Source organism: Engraulis encrasicolus, chromosome 12 (assembly GCF_034702125.1).
Source record: "Engraulis encrasicolus isolate BLACKSEA-1 chromosome 12, IST_EnEncr_1.0, whole genome shotgun sequence".
Classification (NCBI taxonomy): domain Eukaryota; kingdom Metazoa; phylum Chordata; class Actinopteri; order Clupeiformes; family Engraulidae; genus Engraulis; species Engraulis encrasicolus.
Genome location: NC_085868.1, coordinates 40,729,557 through 40,749,036, shown reverse-complemented (window position 1 = coordinate 40,749,036; position 19,480 = coordinate 40,729,557). Strand labels below are relative to the sequence as shown.

The 19,480-nt window shown below is 43.7% G+C and overlaps 1 protein-coding gene and 1 non-coding gene across 2 annotated transcripts; both read left to right on the top strand.

Annotated features, from left to right (window-relative positions):
* Positions 1-80: 80 nt before the first annotated feature.
* On the top strand, positions 81-17,905 carry smarcb1b (SWI/SNF related, matrix associated, actin dependent regulator of chromatin, subfamily b, member 1b). Its single transcript, XM_063212202.1, has 9 exons — positions 81-258; positions 642-753; positions 833-941; positions 1,306-1,443; positions 2,899-3,026; positions 3,740-3,906; positions 6,223-6,413; positions 13,602-13,733; positions 17,159-17,905. Exons 1-9 carry the CDS (start codon positions 175-177, stop codon positions 17,196-17,198), a joined length of 1,101 nt encoding a protein of 366 aa, XP_063068272.1. The 5' UTR covers positions 81-174; the 3' UTR covers positions 17,199-17,905.
* On the top strand, positions 2,166-2,296 carry LOC134460424 (small nucleolar RNA SNORA13). Its single transcript, XR_010037090.1, has one exon. It is a non-coding gene; the product is annotated as a small nucleolar RNA SNORA13 (small nucleolar RNA).
* Positions 17,906-19,480: the final 1,575 nt, after the last annotated feature.

Sequence of the window (19,480 nt, the reverse complement as noted above, 5' to 3'; positions counted from 1 at the left end):
ATAACACAGCTCAGCCCTCACCCCCTCCATACTCCACGACGGTAGATGTCAGCAAGAGACATAGCTCTAGCTCTCCTAATGCAGTTACCCGCAAACTTTCAAAGAAGAAGAACCTGACTGAGAAACTGCGCAGACGCACAGTTTCACACAGGCACACACAGGCTAACAGCTAAGATGGCGCTAAGTAAAACCTTTGGGCAAAAACCGATAAAATTTCAGCTCGAGAAGGATGGGGATTTTTATATGGTTGGATCAGAGGTATGTAGTACGTTTTGCACCCATTTCATTCTGCAAGGCCAAATTGAAGACAAAGAGAAGTCATTCATAGCCTATGTTATCATCTGCTAACATTCATCAACCGTTAGCTATGGTTCTTTGTTTCTCAATTACAGTTCACAAAAGCCTTGATGCTGTTAACGCACAATTTCGTGGATAAATGTAGTTCTGCTTTATTGTTTTTATCCTCTCTTTGAATTGTTTTGTAAATACCTTACAGTGTGTGTTATAGAGGCCTATTGAATGAAGTCTGGGATTAGCAAGCTATCAAACATTAGCAAATGAATGACAACACCTCTGTATCTGAAACCTTTGGCGGACATGGGATAACCTGATCGCTAACCCGAGGTACTTTACTGTTTTAGGTTGGCAATTACTTGCGTATGTTCAGAGGGTCCTTGTATAAGAGGTACCCTTCATTGTGGAGAAGGCTCGCTTCTGTCGAAGAGCGAAAGCAGATTGTTGCCTCATCACACGGTAAGTTATTATTGTCGAATATAAACACTTTCAGTGCTTGTCTTGTCAGATCGTGGAGCTAATAGATGTACACTTTCAGCTACCAGTGTGACACTGCTGAAGGCATCGGAGTGTGAAGAGATCTTTGAAGGCAACGATGAAAAATACAAAGCTGTGTCCATCAGCACCGAGCCTCCTGCATATCTCAGGTATATCGTAAAATTAATTAAAGAACCCTCGTCTTATGTGACTGAACACAACATTAAACACAAGATTTGCATGTTGTTATTCACCATAACATCAAGGTTTTGAACTCTAGGTTTTAACTGGTGTTTGTTGATTTATTGGATGATGTTGAATAATTTGTACACTTTCTTGCATTTAGGAAGCATTTAGGTGTGTGTGTGTGTGTGTGTGTGTGTGTGTGTGTGTGTGTGTGTGTGTGTGTGTGTGTGTGTTTTGCCAAACCAATGCAACGACGCCACGCAAATAATACATAAACTTTTTGACAAAGTATGTTTCTTGTTGGGGCCGTTGTGCTAACATGTTGTGCATGTTCCTAACTCATTTTAGAGAGCAGAAGGCCAAGAGAAACAGCCAGTGGGTGCCCACCCTGCCCAACAGCTCCCACCACCTGGACGCAGTGCCATGCTCCACCGCCATCAACCGCAACCGCTTGGGCAGGGACAAGAAGAGGACTTTCCCCCTCTGGTGAGTGCAGTTCATTGCATTACAGCGCATTTATCAGACAGGTCATTTCATGTGAAATCAGACACTTTGGGACCCGACCGACACGGATTTCAATCATACTTGCTGTGCCTGTTTAGTAACAAGGTAGCACCCCAGAACTGCATTTGTGTGAATCTGACACCAATATTAAGGGAGAAACAGACTAGCAAAGGTTTACATATGAGGGTAGGACACTATGCATTCAGCCTTGATTTATATCAGTCAGTGTAAGTCACAAAAATATGTCGGTGGTGTTATTTGAAAGCTATTTTCTGGCTCTACAAATTAGACAAACAGCATGGAATACAACAACCCTCAGAATATGAATTATGATACATTGAAAAATTAAAAATTGAATGCGCTGAGTCAGTCTGCTCGGTTTGTGTCAGTCTGCACTATCGCGAACACGCCGCAATTCACAGGATGCTTTGATTTGCGTAACACAATGAACATGTTCTAATGCAAGATGAGGGTCTTAGATTTTAAATGCAATTTATTTAATATTTTGAATATATGACCCTTGTTATGCGAAGATGGGTCCCTAGAGATGACCCTCTTGCATTCGTGATGGTGCACAAACAACTAAATCTGCATGAATGCACACTAAAATATTGCAATGCATTCTGGTGAAAACAATTGTGTGAACATGCACTGTACTAGTTTGCTTGGTTTTGTTCAATTTCTGCACCATCATTTGAACTGGTTGCCTTGCAGTGTTGCCCATCCCTGTGTGGTTGGTGGATGTGGTGTCAGATAAGGCATACAGCAACTCCATAGGTGGCATTCGGGGAAGGGTTTTCCCATACCCTCTCTGATGACCACCTTATGTACACAGGCATTGCACACACACAAACACATAGACTGCAATGGTCATCAGCACACCTTATTGACTCAATACATACATATGACACAAATACATACATATGAGTAAGAAAGGATCAGGAGACATTGCCGTGCACATTTCAGAAAAGAAAGAATCTGAATTTTAAGATGCGTGAAAGAGAAAACCTTGTTCTGCCTAAGTTAGTGGCAGGGAAACTTTATTTTTTTCTCCACGTAGAAGAGACAACACAAGCAACAGAAAAGATGGTGAGGAACTAGTTTGAAATCCACATAAAATGTTGTCATATTGTTGGGGATGGGTGAGTGTGTGGGTAATCATACTGGAGTACTTCTGATATTATATTGTCAGTTAGTTTTCAGCAGTTAGGCATACCTGTAGCAACTGTCAATTTGCAGTAGGGGGCATGGTAACACTGATTACTGCTGTGTGTACTTGGCACAGTTTTTTGCCCTGCTGACTCCCACTTCCCCACAAGACTCCTTACTACTTCGTGTACTCGCTTTGCATACAACCATGTAAATGTAATGTAATGTTAATGCTTAATGTAATGTATTGTTTTGGGAAGCTTACCCAGTTCTTCTTCTGTCTTGTAGCTTTGATGACCACGATCCGGCTGTGATCCACGAGAACGCGTCTCAGCCAGAGGTGCTGGTGCCCATCCGCCTGGACATGGAGATTGACGGACAGAAACTCCGAGATGCCTTCACCTGGAACATGAATGGTAATTTAATGACACTTGAAAGTAGAGGCTGGAGCACACTGCAGCTTAGTTTTTAAACATTTATTTTGTGGTCAAGTGATGTTTGTCCCACCGTGATGCTCCTGCAAGCTGAGGATACATAGAGTCCCAATTGTACTGTTAATTGTCGTTTTATACCGCTGTGTGACGAGCTCTCACTTGATCTTCATTCTGCATTCTGTAAAGTGTAATATGTCCGTCAGAAGAATATTTTTTTTATGAAGGCTTAATATAGATGTCTGCTGAAATCATCTGAGATTATGCTGTTGAATGCAATATGCACTGCAGTTGTGTTCAATACATGATTTTTCCATTTTTCCAGTGTAGTAGTCCACTAGTCACTCTTGTATTGAAATTTAAGTTTTTAACATGAGGGTTGTTGACTTTTTTTATCGGCCGACGCAGCAGTAGCAGACATACCTTTTCTTTGTTCCTTTTGAAACCCTTGATGTAATTCCAGATGTACTCTGTGGCCTCTATTCTACTGTCTCTGGTCTGTTCCCACTCTCACTGTCATACTCAACTTGGACCCCTCTGAAACACTTTCAATTTGTTCCTTGATTTTTATCTAACTCCCATCTGTATGACCTTTGCTGTCTCAGTTTTGTTCTCATTCTCCCTGTCATATTTTGTACCACTCTCGGTCACTATCTCTTTGTTTGTTTGTTTGTTTGTTTGTTTGTTTGTCTGTCCAGAGAAGCTGATGACTCCTGAGATGTTTGCGGAGATCCTGTGCGACGACCTTGACCTGAACCCCCTGACCTTCGTGCCGGCCATCGCCTCCGCCATCCGCCAGCAGATGGAGTCCTACCCCACTGACAGCCTCCTGGAGGAGCAGACCGACCAGCGGGTCATCATCAAGGTATAGCAGGAGACTGTGTGTGTGTGTGTGTGTGTGTGTGTGTGTGTGTGTGTGTGTGTGTGTGTGTGTGTGTGTGTGTGTGTGTGTGTGTGTGTGTGTGTGTGTGTGTGTGTGTGTGTGTGTGTGTGTGTGTGTGTACGCGCGCACGCACAGTTTCACATGGTCATGGAATTTATGTTATCACAATTTTTATCAAAATGGTCACCCATTTATACTGCCAGTTTGAATACATCTGACTTGCAGGACTTCCACACAAGTAGCGTTTCATTTTCCATTTACACATTTTAGATCTTAATCTTTTTGATTTCAGTTGCTGAGAAACAATTTCTTATTTTATCTGGGCAATTTCAGATTGGCAGCAGCTACTGCTTTTCATGATTATTATCCCATTTGGAAATGTTGTGGTTTCCCAGGCAGCAGCCCTTGGTACCACAACAGCAGGCTTCAAGAGGTTATCATGGTGGTGTTATACGAGTCTGTTCTGTTATGTCTGAGTGGCCAGCCAGGAGAAAACAGCAGGGCAGAAATATGTGGTGACTACTGGGCTTCAACTGAACTGTGTGTGTGTGTGTGTGTGTGTGTGTGTGTCAGGGCTTAACACTAACACACGCCAGGTAGCCAAATGCGGGTGAAAGTCGGCGTTGGCTAGTAGATACCGAAGGTTCACTAGCCATTCTGGCGGGTCCGTTACAATTCTAAATGATGAGGCACCGCATTTTGTAGTTTTTCCCCTCGGACCGTCTTTGCTACAAGCGCAATGCAATGCGATTTTGCGAGCCTACAATACCCATGAAGCACCTGTGTCACGTGTCACCTGTGTCTCACGCGCGAGAGGAATCTGATAGAGCTAGTCTTGCGAATATGAGTGGCAGCAGCGAGCTACCTGCAGCACATCAGCGTGCGTGGAAATGTCACTGAAAACCTTCATGTGAAAATAAAGTAGCGAAGTTCATCTCAACTGACCTGTTTTGGGATCTGTCATTACAATGCATAGTAGTAGTGGACATTAAAATGACCAAGGCGAGAGGAGAACACCTCAGTCTTGTGAAAGTCTTGAGACTAATTAGCGCAGTGATAAGACAAGGACATATGCTGCATTAATAATGTTCGGTTTAAATAATTTTCTGATTTGCCTGTATGTCATCATACCTTAATATTCCTCCATGTTTCTTGTGCCGTTGTTCCCGACTGTCAAACGGGGCTTAAACAACGCGCAGTAGTAGCCTTCCAGACTGCACAAATCATGTCCCTTCGCATGTGCCCATCTTGCCTTGCGTCCGTTTAGCCTATATTTTAAACAACTCAATATTAAACGGAATGAAAGGAAGTCGTAGCTCCTTCTGTAGTTACCGGCCGCATATGTGTGTGCCTTCTAGTGGATAGCCTACTTTTATGAGAAAATATTCCAGAAGAGGTGTTATTCCACATCCATGACCGAGGACATGCGAAGCTTGGCAATGACTTTGCACTATCTACTTTGCGCATCGAAAGTGCCCTTCAGATCAAAGACGGAAATATTTTGCTCTCATGCAGCTTACATTTGTGCCCTTCCACAACACTGTGCTTGGTGTTTCTGCACGGCTATGCCATTCCTCAGATAAGTTAATCTGTTCTTATAGCATGCATGCATGCATGGACCAGTTAATAGCAATTCTAGTTATTAGGCCCTATATTATAGGCCTATTATATTATATTATATTATATTATATTATATTATATTATATTATATTATATTATATTATATTATATTATATTATATTATATTATATTAGCCTATAGGCTATTATATTATATTATATTATATTATATTATATTATATTATATTATGTTATATTATCCTACATTACATTATTACAGCCTATTATATAATTCATTAAAGCTGCTATGATGGTTAAGAAAATTATGGCTAGTGAAGAGGCCCAATGGCTAGTGAGTCAGGAAAACCACTAGCCAAAATGGCTGGTAAGCGAAAAAGTTAGTGTAAAGCACTGGTGTGTGTGTGTGTGTGTGTGTGTGTGTGTGTGTGTGTGTGTGTGTGTGTGTTTGTTTGTGTGTGTGTGTGTGTGTGTGTGTGTGTGTGTGTGTGTGTGTGTGTGTGTGTGTGTGTGTGTGTGTGTGTGTGTGACCTTGCATATTGTGTGTGTTTTGGTATCTGACTTTAGTGTGTGTGTGAGTGACCTTGCACTGTGTGTGTGTGTGTGTGTGTTTTGGTATCTGACTTTGCACAAAGTGTGTGTGTGTTGGTGTTTATTTTAATGCATGACCTTGCATATCTGACGCGTGCGTTTGTGTTTGTGTTGTGTTTTTGGTGTGCAGCTGAACATCCACGTGGGTAACATCTCGCTGGTGGACCAGTTTGAGTGGGACATGTGCGAGCAGGAGAACTCGCCGGAGCAGTTTGCCCTGAAGCTGTGCAGCGAGCTGGGCCTGGGAGGGGAGTTCGTCACCACCATCGCCTACAGCATCCGCGGACAGCTCAGCTGGCACCAGAGGACCTACGCCTTCAGGTACACACACACACACACACACACACACACACACACACACACACACACACACACACACACACACACACACACACACACACACACACACACACACACACACAGAGTTGGAGCCGGGCACCAGAGGAGATGTGCTTTCCGGTAACACACACAGACAAATACACGCATAAAGTGCTATATGTACAGCACGTGCCTCCTGTAATTGTCTACAGTCCACATGCGCTCTCAGGTAAAACACAGTCACTTTCACAAAGATAGCTCAAAGATAACACAAAGATATCACCTTACACACGTGCACACACCATCTTTCGCACAAGTGCGGATGTATATGTGGCATGCCGTGTGCACACTTAATCTCACACACACAGACACACACACACACACACACACACACACACACACACACACACACACACACACATTGGTACATATTCTGTACACTTCCAAATGTTTTATTCTGTATACACAACAGCACCCAAACACAGTGTTTTACACTTTCACCCTTTTTATACTGTATACATCCACTATTAGAAGTAGTGGTTTGGCACCCCTAAGCAAACACATGCAGAAGTGTTTACTTTCAAACTTGCGCTCTTTGAAACACAATTTTATCAGGATAGAACTCGCTGGGAAATTTGACGTTCGCAAACACTCATGCGTGTTTACATTTACACACCTAAAGCCGAGTACACTTGATGTGAAGGTAGAAAACACACACACACACACACACACACACACACACACACACACACACACACACACACACACACACACACACTTAGAAAAGGGTCCATGCATCAGCAATTCAATCAGCGGGAAAAGGCCACGTCTCCTTATGTAGGCAAGAGGAAGAGAGAGCCTCTTTTTCATGCCTTGTAGATTTATTTGTATAAATACATTCACACACACACACACACACACACACACACACACACACACACACACACACACACACACACACACACACACACACACACACACACACACAGAGGCATAGCAGAACACCACACTACATGCAGATGCAGGCGCGCACACACACACACAAACAGACACACACACACACACACACACACACACACACACAGCAAAACAGATCCAGGAGTGCTCGCCTATTTATTCAGGTGCTCCTCCTCCCTGTGCATTATGCCGCTCTGCGCTGCCCTGTGTTGTGGAAGGACACAGGCTGAAGCACTTAGCCTCCTGAGCCCTCTCTGCCATACTTGGATAGATACATAGCTTTAAGCCACCAGGACAAGAGAGGAGAAGAGAAGAGAAGAGCAGGGGATGGAGGCAGTTAGGGTGTCAGGCAGCCGGCTGTCAATCAACCAACCCAGCCCAATCCTCAGCCCAATCCTCAGCCTGGCTTCCTTTAATTAGATCCTGGTGGACCAGTTAGCACATACACACACGCACAATTACACACAGGTCCCTCATACACACAGTAATAACTACGCACACACACACACACTTCACACACATCCCTCACACACCGTTGTAAACACACACACTCGCACACAGCACCGCTATGTTCATAAGCATTCTTGCACCCAGAGTCAGACACTGGAGAATCTCAGAACTGAAGATTGGAGGATGTTTTATTGGGAAGAGGTGCTGACTTTCTTGATCCTCCAGCGGTGCATTTCTCGAAAGCATAGTTGCTAACAACATTTAGCTATTTTGTTGTTTGCAATGCAATTTCCTATTGGCAACTACCCAAGTTGCTAACTGGCTAACAACTACGCTTTCGAGAAATGCACCCCAGATTTGGGAGACGTATTATTTATGATCACTATATAGTTTCTAATTTTATGCATGACTTACTTTTCCATAGTAGACGACGTCAGTGTCTTTATTTGGAGATTAAATCTCTCTCCCATCCATCGCATCTGCAGCATCCCTATAAAAACCTTTTGATAACGTGTATATGCAAGTGGTCTTTGTATACCCACCCACCACGTAGATTAAAGAGTTCCTGTTGAATGCTTATCTTCCAGATTTGTGGAGATCATGTCAGAATGTGAGCAGTGTGTGTGTGGGAGTGAGCAATGTGTGTGGTTTCTGGAGACGTCAAGACTATCGGTTTGACAGCATTATTGTGTGGCCTGTTGTGTGCTGCTCTGTAAATTCAGCCATAGTGCGTGCTGTGGTACGTATTCTACTATATTTGTGGCTGTCACTATGTGTGACTCACAAAAGGTTAAAACTTGAACTCTGTGTCCTGAACAGACTCCTAGTGCGTGCTGTGGTAGCATTCTACTATTTTTGTGACTATGTGTGACTACTTGAACAGACTCGAGCACCATCAAATTGCCCTCTGTCACAGCACAATTGGGTCGCAATTTAGGGTCGGATGTGTGTTAAGAGACTTGGCACTGGGGGCAAATTGGGTAATTTTATATTTCCAACCTGTGACATACACACACATCCACATGTACACACTAGTCACACACATGCAGAGGAGAGAGTGAGCGAGAGAAAGAGAGACCACATCCTGTTTACAGGATTAAACTTCTTCTGAACAATCATCCCCCCTTCCCACCCCCCCCTTTCATCACCGGCTCTGTGTGTTAAAGGATGAACAGCTGCTCACCTCCATACGAAGGACCGCTTCATAGATTTTGTTTACATTAAGCCTGTAGTGTAGATGACTGATTCAAGGAACTTGAATGCACACACGCACATATGCTGCACCTCCATCTTGAAGACCGCACTGTGTGTTTTTGTTTACATTCAGCCTTAAGATGACTGATGCGAAACCACACACACACACACACAGACATACACGCTCTCTGCTGTAGGCAGTCAAAAAAAATAAATCAGTTTCCCGATGTCATCACATTGACCCTCCAGGTGCCATCACATTTACTGTACTCTTTCATCCCGGTGAGACTTAAAAGAAAAATCATCAAGCCTCATTTAGCAAATATTTGCACTGATCCATCTAAATATTCTCAAAGATAATGTGAAGCTGTATACAGAAGAGTCCTCATCACTCACTTTTGTACAATTTGCACTCATCGTCCTCTCAAGTTCTGTTTAAAATGTTGTGGGTTTGGTTACAGGCATTTAAAACGGCTCGTTGGAAAGCCTGTGCTGTGATTCTGCAAAGCCTGCAAAATGCCACTTAAGTTTGTCGGCTTTGTACATTAAAATGTACGTATCTGCTGAAGAACTGTAAGAGATGCTTTTATTAGACTGCTCTATCAGATTAACTATGAAGAAATATTTTGTTTTCTAAGTTGAGAATACATGGGCAAACGTGATTAAAACATTTCGTCTTGTGTAATTTTCTCGAATGAATTGCTTAATCTTTTCTGATAATGGTCACCATCATATTTAATCCAAGCCACGTCCATCATACTAAGCTTGAGAAAACTTTGATTTATGTGAATGGCGGTAATTGACTCACTCCTCAAAAGAAAAATTTGGACCAGCTCAAAAGGCTTTTCCTTGGGGAAATCTGCCAGGACACTTTGCCCAGAAGATCTGGTTTAGGCGTAATCAAGGTTTTTAAAAAAAGAAAAAAGTAGAGCAACTTAAAAAATGTTGCAACTCCACAATCTGCTCTTCTGGTAGCTATTTCCTGCAGTGATCAGCATAATAATTAGTGTTTCCTTGAAGTGTGCCAGACATGTGTGACTGTGGCGCTGGGCCAGATGGCATATGGGTTGGTGTGTCAGAACACAACCTCTGCTGCACACGGGCGGATTTACAGCTGTGCCAATGGGCTTTTAGTAACGCCCGTTCTGACTTGGACTTGATGCATTGCCCGATGAATGTTGGCTGTTGAGTGATCTCTTTTGTCCCTCGGGAGGGAAAACCTGTCCAATACTATCAGTTTCAGTAGAACTGTCCTAGTTTGCCATGACGTTTTCAGGTTATGCACTGACTTTTTTTATATACAGTGCCCTCCATAATTATTGGCACCCCTGGTTGAGATGTGTTAAAGATCGCCTCTCAACGTAATTTAATTAATATTGCCGTGTTCCCAATTGTTATTGAATGTGTTACGCGTTGGTCCTGTTTTAAAAAACGTTCTGGTTGCTTTGTTTCAAGACGTTTTTGCAAGCTGGCAAGGTGGCTTGTGGAGAAACGAGAGAGTGTTCCGTGTTTCTCGTGGAAATGCGTCTCTGATTGGCTCACTCCTCCTGCTCTCAAAGAAACGCGTCTCTGATTGGCTCAGTCCTCCAGCCTTGGGAGAGAATGTAATGGGAAACAGAGTCGCCACTTCCCCGGATGGTACTGCACTATAGGGGCGCCAACGGAGGCGTGCAGGCTCCATTCAGGGCTGTGCTCTTTCGACAGCGACCCCTAGGCGAGCTGTAGGCACGGAGCAACCGGAGTGAGCAGGCTTTATGTATGAGGCTTTGTGCTGTGTGTGTACCTGAGAGTAGCAACCAGCTGATAGCTAAGCTAAGCTATGTTTCGGACCACCAGACGTTGCTTGTTTTGAAAACAAGCAGAAAAAAATTACTCGACATGTTTTTAGATAAATGGGTCGATATAAACCTTTGTGGGCAACGCCTTCTTTCGACGTGACGAAACACAGAAAGGCTTTCGTGATTCGCTCGTTTCTCTGCATTATTGATGTAAATTGGGAAACACCGGGAAACACAGCCAGGAGAGTTGACGCACCGCTATGAGAGCCTTGCAAGTGAGTTTAACTTGGGGTGACCGTCCGATCTTCGAAAGGAGTGAGTAAAACTGAGTTTTATCGGAAGTTGGCCTTTAAAATCGTTAAAATAAATTCAGTGTTTATTGCAGAAGAATACTGTCACACTGAAAATTGTAGGAAAATGTAGCCTTCAACTCAAATGAATTGTAAGACAATAAAAAAATCCCTGACTAAAAAATAATTATTTTTCATTAAATCACCTGTTCCACAATTATTGGCACCCTTAACAATTCCCAGGAAATAAATATAATTGAAGCATTTCTGTCATTTCTACAGTAGTTTACAAAGTTTACCAGAGTATGTAGGAACATTTAATTAGTAATTCATCACTTCCTGTTTCCCTGGGGTATAAATATGACGTGACACCGAGGCCATTTCTCTTATCCACTCTTAAACATGGGAAAGACAAAGGAACACAGCATACAAGTGAGGCAGATGTGCGTCGACCTTCACAGGTCAGGCAGAGGCTACAAGAAGATTGCCACTCAACTGCAGCTGCCCATATCCACTGTGAGAGGAATAATTAAGAAGTTCAAAACAACTGGAACAGTGGTAAACAAGCCTGGACGAGGACCCAAGTTTATTTTGCCACCACGCACAGTGATGAGGATGGTAAGAGAAATCAAAAGATCTCCAAAGCTCACTGTTACAGAATTACAACAAATGGTAGCATCCTGGGGTCACAAAGTCTCCAAATCAACCATCAGGCGCTGTCTACACGCCAACAAGCTGTTTGGGAGGCATGCACGGAGAAAACCTTTCCTCACTCATAATCATAAACGCAAGCGTCTGGAGTTCGCCAAGCGGTATTGGGGCTTCAACTGGGACCGTGTGCTTTGGTCAGATGAGACCAAGATTGAGCTTTTTGGCAACAAACACTCTAAGTGGGTCTGGCGTACCACAAAAGATGCGCATGCTGAAAAGCACCTCATACCCACTGTGAAGTATGGGGGTGGGTCAGTGATGCTGTGGGGCTGTTTCGCTTCCAAAGGCCCTGGGAACCTTGTTAGGGTGCATGGCATCATGAATGCTTTGAAATACCAGGACATTTTAAATCAAAATCTGTTGCCCTCTGCCCGAAAGCTGAAGCTGGGTCGTCACTGGGTCTTTCAGCAAGACAATGACCCTAAACATATGGCCAAATCTACACAGAAATGGTTCACCAGACACAAAATCAAGCTCCTCCCATGGCCATCTCAGTCCCCTGACCTCAACCCCATTGAGAACCTGTGGGGTGAGCTGAAGAGGAGAGTACAGAGGAGAGGACCCAGGTCTCTGGATGATTTAGAGAGATTCTGCAAAGAGGAATGGCTGAAGATCCTTCTTTCTGTCTTTTCCCATCTTGTGAAACATTATAGGAGAAGATTAGGTGCTGTTTTGTTGGCAAAAGGGGGTTGTACAAAATATTAACACCAGGGGTGCTAATAATTGTGACACACATTATTTGATGTCAAATAATTATTTCTTTATGTGGGATTTTTTCCCCACTGAATAAATGCACTTGTATTGAAGGTTGGATTTGTCTCTTTTTTTCCATTAAGGTCCCATATTATTTAGAAAAAAAATAAAATAATTGGAAGCTAAAAAACACATCTCAACCAGGGGTGCCAATAATTATGGAGGGCACTGTATATAGATAGATGGATAGATAGATAGATAGATAGATAGATAAAGAGAGAGAGAGAGATCGGTTTAGACTTAATTAAAAAAAAAAATATATATATATATATATAGAGGTCGGTTTAGACTTTATTAATGACAGGACAGTAGAGAGAGACAGGAAACTTTTGAGAGAGAGAGACGGGGAAGGGTCGGCAAAAGACGTGCGCAGCAATAGAACCCGGTTTGCCAGTGTAGCAGCTCGGTGCCCTACTGTTAGAGCCACGGCAGGGCGTGCACTGACTTTTAAAATACCAATAATTAGGGCCATTTTTGTGGTAGTCCTCTTTTTGAGTTTTATTTGTTTTATGGTTCCGTTTTTAACACAATTCTCAATGATGTGATGGATCACATAAGCTCACTGTCAGTTGTGCACGGTGGTCATGTTTTTCTGTTATGATCAGACCCATGAGTTCCTATGTGCCTGGACTACTAGTTAATGCACAAATGGCAAATAAAGAACTTTTAACCACAAAGAGGTCAAAGTCAGAGGCTCCATCCACTTGCGGTACTACTCAATTTTCACTTTTATGTCTTGTGCCGCATATTAGTCTATGTCCTCTGGCCACAGTAGATCTTGGGTACTGTACTACGAATTGGTCTATGTGTGGAACATTTCTGCATTTACCATGTGTGCGGTTTTCCACCCTTCAACCCTCTGACTCCTTAACGATGTGCGCTCGCTGCCTTTTAGTGAGAACCCTCTGCCCACAGTGGAGATTGGTCCGTGTGGAAATCTCCGCGTTTACCACGTGTGGTTTTCTCTCTTCTTTAGTGAGAACCTTCTGGCCGTGGTTGTTGGATCAATCGAAGTGTGGTGCTTGGTTTTCACGTTGCACCTTGTGTGTTCCCTGTAGTGAGAACCCTCTGCCCACGGTGGAGATTGCCATTCGGAACACAGGAGATGCCGACCAGTGGTGCCCCCTGCTGGAGACACTCACCGACGCAGAGATGGAGAAGAAGATCCGGGACCAGGACAGAAACACCAGGTGAGAGGCGCACACACACACACACACACACACACACACACACACACACACACACACACACACACACACACACACACACACTGGTCAAAGACGTGCAACATGTTCTTCAGTGCAACGGATACTTTTGCTTACTGTAAATGCAAAAAAAGATATTTTTTTTAAATTGTTTTTTTGGCTTGGCTTTCATGCATTCACTTTTCAAAAAAATGTTTTGAAATGTCATGTTTTTCACAGTTACAGTAAGCAAAAGCATCTGTTAGCACTGAAGGACAGTGTCATGTTGGACGTCTTTGACCCACACACGTGTCACAAAGTTAAAAAAAAAAACCTGCCCCAGTTACGTACCTCCCACTGGAGACTTCACTGACTAACTGCTGTAGCATTTGGTGACGGCTTGTATAATATGTGCGCTGCCGCCATCTACAGCGCTAAGGGAACTCAATTCTTTCTCAACCTCTACTGGTCTCCTAAAATGACGTTCACGGAACGTGAAGTCGTGGGTCCTGGAGAAGTACAAGCTTGATTTGTCTCTACCTTTTCCAGTGTCTCTGACTTCAGTACTCATTATGCAGATGCAGAGCTGGTTGGATCAAACTTCTTTGGCATGGTTTGTTACTTTCTGAACCCGGAATTGACACCTCTGCATTACGACACACAATAGGTACTGTGTTGTGGAGGGCTGAGAGAACAAGAGCTCTGTAGGGGACAGGTTTGAATCACTTGCACCAGTAGGGCAAACCACACATTGCTATGGGACTGTTGTCCCTCTAGCTAAAAACTGAAAATTGCTGTGGTTAAGAGAGCAGCATCATAAAGATAATGACAGAAATTGAGTAGTACATTTGGACGGACCTGAATAGCCTCTTCTCACACGATCCCAAAAGGAGATGGTAGAAAGGGACAAACTCAAAGATGGTTGTCCTTTTAGATTTGGAAACGAAACAAAACAAAAAGGAAAAATACAAGACCCCCGCGTTGTTTGCTGTAGTTGGCAAATTCATTTTCCGTCCTCGGAAAAGCCCCCCTGCAAACTAGAAAGGTAGAGAGAGGGGGGACAAGCGCTGCACACACATGGAAACCATCAGTCCCTAAGCCATTCTGTTCTCGTCATGACGAGTAGCTTTCATTTTGTTTGACAAACTCGAGTCAGTCAGAAGGCGGTGCAGCCCGTGGCTGCCATTAGTTACACCACTGAGGTGGGTTTGACTACAGATGCACTGGATCCTGATTTTTAGGATCCTGCCCATTGACAGTAAATAGAATGGACGCCAAATCAACGCTATTTGCCATTCAACGCTTTGAAGCCAGATTTGGGAACATTCCAACTTACATTCCACCTTAGCAACGCCAAACGCAGGTGCTGATTGGACAACAACAAGACTTCTAACGGTCAATCAAACCATGTTCTGATGCTCATTGGTCAATTTAACTTTTAATATCTCTCTAAAATAAAACATCACCACAAAAAATCACCACCCTGGTAAGTTGGAGAGCAAGGGGACCTACTAGTTGAGCGAAAAATGATCCCCCTGGAGTGGCATTTAAGGGAGATAGAGGGTTTTATGTCTCTCATAGGAATGAATGGGATTTGGCCATTTTTTGGTCTTTTTGGGTCCAACCTTGGCTCCAACTTGGCTTCAACAATGAAATAGAATTTTGGCCTCCATTCTATTTACTCTCAATGATCCTGCCGGATACCGGATCCACTGCTTAAGATCCTGCTGGATCCGGAACCGGATAACGGATCCTACGAAAGGGTTGAAACACATAGCCTGCCCTACTCGCACACGTGGGCCCTTTTTATTAGGCTGCCTCAAACTATTTTTTAGACTCATTGGCTTACTGCCACACTGCCTGCAACGGCCGCTTCCAAAGGGCTTTCACTCAATGCAGTGATTGGGGTTGTGAAAGACTGACTGAAAAGCCTAGGCTACGTAAAAGCTAGAGATGCAGCAGATCCTGATTTTTAGGTAACTGTCGGATACCAGATCCACTGCTTAAGATCCTGCCGGACCCGGATCCTAAGAAAAACCCTATTATCCTGCCGGATCCGGAACCGGGTCTTGGATCCGGTGCATCTCTAGTTTTGACCTACTTTGCCCATCACGTACCCCTGGTCCATCTTCTCTGTATTTGTGTCTGCAGTATTTCACGCAGGACATTTGTTAGACAAGATGGTTGGAGGGGGAAACCAGTTTACAAAACTACGCAAAAAAATAGCTTTATACAGTTTTGCAAAGCAATTGCATATGCAATATGACATCTTTATCTTTCCAGAGGGACTAGTCAAGGTCCAAGAGGTAATCTTGACAACAAATGGCTGTGAGGAACCTTGTGAGTGTGTGTGTGCGTGCTGTGCTCATGTGCACATTAAAGGACCAGTTCAGTCAATTTCAATATGCAGTTGTATTGCTCACCCTACCCTTGACTTGTCAGTACCCGGTGATGCCACATTTTTCGGCTCAGCCCTTTTCGAGATATGAGCAATTCTAATGGGGGCAGCGTTTGTTTACATTTTTAAAAAATGTAACATAGGCCTACTCCAAATATTTTCCCAAAAGGTCTGCTGTTTGCTAGTTGTCTGCTGATGTTTTATAACCTTTTGGATGTTTTTGGGAATAAATAAAAATGTTTTTTTGAAATGTAAACAAATCGATACCCCCATTACAATGACCAGGATCTCGGAAACGGCTGAAGAAGAAGAAAAAAAAAAATCTCGGGTACTGACAAGTCCAGGGTAGTGTGAGCATTACAACTGCATGTTGAAGTTGACTGAACTGGTCCTTTAATATATGTGACATAGCTAGTCACAAGGGTATCTATGGCCAAGATGTAAACCCATGATTGTCGGTTTTGCTTTAAGATCAAAAGGCAATAGGCTCCTTTTTTTTGAAACACCAGTGCCCTGTTTCAACAACCCTCACACACACAAAAAAAGTTTCCACTCCTCATGCTTAACAAATTTGTTTCATCCACAACTTACAAGCCCGGAGCCTATAAAAGGAGACCTGAGAACTTACATGACAGAAATTCAATCCAGTTTGTCCTCGAGGTTATTATGAAAATTCCCTGTAAATGATCTCGTAATAAATGGACCGGAAGATTTGGGGAACGGGAGCTCTCCAACAGCACCCGAGGAGAACGAGAGACGGGAGCAGTTCCGTAATCTGAGTTGAAGAGAAGGAGACTGTTATTATTTTGGCTATTACAGAACGCATCACTTGGCTCTGTCTTTTTTTGGCTTGTGTTTGGTTTGTGTTGGAGAGTCGTCAAGCGTCTTTGCCACATTCTGTTTAGAGAGATGAGTGTGATTTAATGTGTGTGTGTGTGTGTGTGTGTGTGTGTGTGTGTGTGTGTGTGTGTGTGTGTGTGTGTGTGTGTGTGTGTGTGTGTGTGTGTGTGTGTGTGTGTGCCCTCTTTTCCAGGCGCATGCGACGACTTGCCAACACCGCTCCTGCCTGGTAGAGGATCAACGCGCCAACCGATTGGCTGCCAGCCCGTGCCCCATTGGCTTAAACCTCCGAGAGCTCTTCCACATCTCCACCCGCCCCTCCCTCCCTTCATCCTTCCATCGTGGTTGAATCTTCTCCTCTTCCCTCTCTCCTTTTCCCTTCCCTTCTCTTCCCTTCCCTTGCCTCACACAACACATTCCACAGTTCTGCTCACATCAACTTTTGCCCATTGCATCCCACACAAACACTGATCTGGGTACAGTCAAAGCAGTGTGTTTGTGTGGGTAACTACTCATCCCCATTCATCCCCCCAAAAGATCTCTGTACTGTAGTGGCAAATGGACCTTAGACTAATCCCTCACTTGGGCACTGTACCCTCAAGCATACCTGCTCAGTTGCAGACTGTTTGAATCCAGACCTCCAGACATAATGGGTGAAAAGGAACGTACGTACAGACAATGTGTCATCCCTTTTCTCAGATCCATACTAGGAAGCAGTTTCCTCTTCTTTGGGTACACAGATATTACTGTGGATTTCAAATGTAAAGTTCGTTTTTTTTTTCATGTACGGAATATGATATGGCTCTTTTTTTAAAAGCTGTGTAATTGAGTCTGTTACTAATGAACTCTGCTTGTGATGTTTTGTCTTTCTTTTCATTTTTTGGTTATGTTTTACAAAAGAGAGATCTTGTGTTGAATCATTAAATGGTTTTAAACTGAAGCAACAGTAGTGTCAGCAGGTTCATTGGATGGTGGTTGTAAGCAGGGAAGCCAACAGATGGGGACAAAGGGGCCAGTTCTCCCGTGCCCAGGGAGAGAGGGGGCCAAAATTGTTTTTGTTTTTTTAATTACATTGTATGTATTGATTTGAGTGGCCCTTTCAGATGACTTTGTCCTGGGCCCGACAAAAATTGCCAGCCGGTCCTGGTGGGGAATGATGAAAGGTTTTTCTGTTGCCAGGCGACTGCCACACAGTCTCCTCCTCCATTGCTGGAATGTTCTTACCCCTCCTCATGAATTTACTTCCCACAACACCAGCTTGTTTAGCCGTAAGATCCCAACACACTTTCATCCAGGGGCCAGGGCCCTTCCACCGTGTCGGCTGAAAAAACAAGGGGGGGAAAAAAAAGCCAGAGATGTATCTTTTGGTGGTTTGTAAGTTCAAAGTCAACGGTGAGCCGCCCCACTGACAACAAACTAAAGATCTGACGTCCTGGCAGCTCCTGGAGCAATCTGTTATAGAGCACCTAATTAGTGGTTTTACGGCGCATGAAGAAAGAAAGTGTGCTTCACGCCAGCCACTTTTTTTTTATCCTTGATGAGGGCACAGGGGCCTCAGACTCTCTGAGAATGGTCATGGGCAGAGAGCCATATTGTGTATCTTTTGGAGACAGTGGGAAGTATTTTCCAAAGCCAGAGAGAGTGGGAAGTAATTTTGCAACTCCTGAGGAGAATTAATAATATGAGAATGAAAAAGAGGTCTAAACTCACTTGTCTCTATTGATGTGATGATACACAGCAGTGACGAAGGGAAGGGGGAAAACATAAACGGCGGCCCATAAAAGTTTTTTTTCGTAGAAGAAGTGAACAATCAAAGCACAACATGCCCAAGGTCTCAGAGGTCAAGTGTACAGGGAGCCTGCCGGGTCTGCAGACCTGCGCTGGCTTGTCGTGCCCCTGTAGGCAGGCTTCCACGTGTCTATAATGGGCAACCCCACATATCATCATAATCTTCCCCCCCCCCCCCCAAACACTTGTCACCCCGAGCGGTGAGTGTGTGGATTCATAGCTATTATATCGTATAAGCATGGTGGGTTTTTTTTAAATGGCATTTTTGGCTTAAACTGCCCCTCTCACACATACAAACCATGTAGTACAAGTCGTCTACATTGAAGATGTGTAGACCAAACTCCCTCTAAATTATGGGCCAGTCCCTAAGACAAAAAAAAACAGTATGGCCCCCTGGACACTGCTGGCCCACCGGGGAAATGCCCTGTGTGCCAAATCACCTGTGCTGTCTTGATCATCATCATGCTTGTGCTCTCACAGTAGCAACTTCACGCTGACATTGACAAATCACAAACCTGCAGCACCTTGGGCAGTGCGTTGTGTAAAAAAAGAAAGAGTGCTATCGTAGTTGATAGTTTGTCAGAGGAACATGTTTAGACCGTGAAGGAGGGTGAATGAGTGAAAGGAAGACGGGGAAAAAACATGAAACATTACTGGAGGCTATACCAAGGCCATCATTCGTGTGAAAGGACTCATCCCCCTATTTTGACTGAGCGTTTCCTGAAGG

Coding starts and splice junctions, on each gene's coding strand:
- smarcb1b (XM_063212202.1), top strand. CDS start 175: ATGGCGCTAAGTAAAACCTTTGGGCAAAAACCGATAAAATTTCAGCTC. Junction 3,907..6,222: donor ACCAGCGGGTCATCATCAAG/GTATAGCAGGAG, acceptor TTTGGTGTGCAG/CTGAACATCCACGTGGGTAA. Junction 6,414..13,601: donor CAGAGGACCTACGCCTTCAG/GTACACACACAC, acceptor TGTTCCCTGTAG/TGAGAACCCTCTGCCCACGG.